Raw genomic sequence first — 1785 nt, 5'->3', positions numbered from 1 at the left:
CCGTCAATCTATCTTGTCGCCTTATAGTGCCCTTCGCGGGGTTTTCACTAACAAGGCTCTCTCATTTCTCACAACTCCCGTCGCCTTATGGTGCCTGTGAAGGTTTTCACCGATAAGACTCTCTCATTTTTTATTTCTCAGCTTACGTCGCCTTATGGCGCCTGTGAAGGTTTTCGCCGATAAGACTCTCTTATCTTATTTTCTCAGTTTGGAATTGGAGTGTTGCCGATAAGAATATTTCCTAATCAAAATTACAAAAACCATGGTAACCACGCTACTCAACTGTAGCAAGAAGACCACTGTAGCAGCGGCGAAGAAACTGGAAGGAGAGCAGCAGCGACGGAGGAGCTGACCACACTGCTCAACTGTAGCAGCAACACTACTGTAGCAGTGTTTCGCCCACCAGTATAATGCGGGTATGCATTTATGTTTTCATTTTATGTTCTAGGTCGCCCACCAGTATAATGCGGGTATGCATTTATGTTTTCATTTCATGCTCTAGGTCGCCCACCAGTATAATGCGGGTATGCATTTCTCTTTTCATTTCATGTTCTAGGTCGCCCACCAGTATAATGCGGGTATGCATTTATGTTTTCATTTCATGTTCTAGGTCGCCCACCAGTATAATGCGGGTATGCATTTATGTTTTCATTTTATGTTCTAGGTCGCCCACCAGTATAATGCGGGTATGCATTTATGTTTTCATTTCATGCTCTAGGTCGCCCACCAGTATAATGCGGGTATGCATTTCTCTTTTCATTTCATCTTCTAGGTCGCCCACCAGTATAATGCGGGTATGCATTTATCTTTTCATTTCATGTTCTAGGAAGCCCACCAGTTAAATGCGGGTATGCATTTAATAGAAGGTAGATGGAGAACATCTTTCAAAACTAAAACTCTATCACTATTAAATGAAACTCTAATAGATCTCTTAATGCTAAAGCTGGTGTTGGCTCGCCATTGACTTGAAAAACGCAAACTTCATTCTCACTTAGCCGTCGTATTTCCTGAAATCCCTGCAAAGTAGTGCAAATATGATTAGTGGCTGCTGAATCTATACACCAAAAAATGTGTGGTAGAGACAACCGCTAAACAAGTTTCAACGACATTTAAATTTGAATTACCTTGCTTATTCAACTTTGCCAGATAGGCAGGGCATTGTCCCTAGTTGCTTGCAATGATAGCACTTTCCTTTGGGCTTTTTCATACCGCAACTGCACTTCCAGGTGCCAAAACCTTGCAAGCCTTTTCTTTTTCTTATCGCCTCTCGGCTTAGAAACCGAAGCTTTCTCAAAGTTCAGCTCCACAACTGGAGCTTGCTATTTGATAATAGATTCTACTGCTTGCAGCTCATTCCACAATTTCTCTAGTAACAAATTCATTTTGTTCATATTATAGTTCAAGAGAAATTGTTGAAAACTATCGGGCAGAGTCTGCAGGACCATCTCAACTTGAGATTTCTTATAAATCACAGCTTCAAGGACTTCCAGTTCATTCAGAAGATCCATTATCTTCAGAACATGGTCTATAATTGATGATCCTTCAGCCATCTTAATATTCAAAAGGGCTTTCATGGATGTCTGCTTAGCCACACGATTTTTCTCACCGAACATCTTTTTGAGACTTTCAAGCATGTAATAAGCAGACCCCATAGACTGATGCCGATGATGCAAAACATTCGCCATAGATGCAAGAATGTAACATCGCGTCATCTCATCACTCTTAACCCATTATCATAGGCCTTAACCTGATCATCAGTAACATCTTCATCAGGTTTTTCTGAGA

General features: G+C 41.1%; 1 protein-coding gene across 1 annotated transcript; it reads right to left on the bottom strand.

Annotated features, from left to right (window-relative positions):
* Nucleotides 1-1319: 1319 nt before the first annotated feature.
* On the bottom strand, nucleotides 1320-1685 carry LOC107768834 (uncharacterized). The gene has a single exon (XM_016587984.2). The coding sequence runs from the start codon at nucleotides 1683-1685 to the stop codon at nucleotides 1320-1322; it is 366 nt and encodes a 121-aa protein (XP_016443470.2).
* Between the last annotated feature and the right edge of the window lie 100 nt (nucleotides 1686-1785).

Source organism: Nicotiana tabacum, chromosome 6 (assembly GCF_000715075.1).
Source record: "Nicotiana tabacum cultivar K326 chromosome 6, ASM71507v2, whole genome shotgun sequence".
In the NCBI taxonomy this organism is placed as follows: domain Eukaryota; kingdom Viridiplantae; phylum Streptophyta; class Magnoliopsida; order Solanales; family Solanaceae; genus Nicotiana; species Nicotiana tabacum.
Note: the sequence above shows the minus strand (reverse complement) of the source record. Positions and strands in the feature narration are given on the sequence as shown.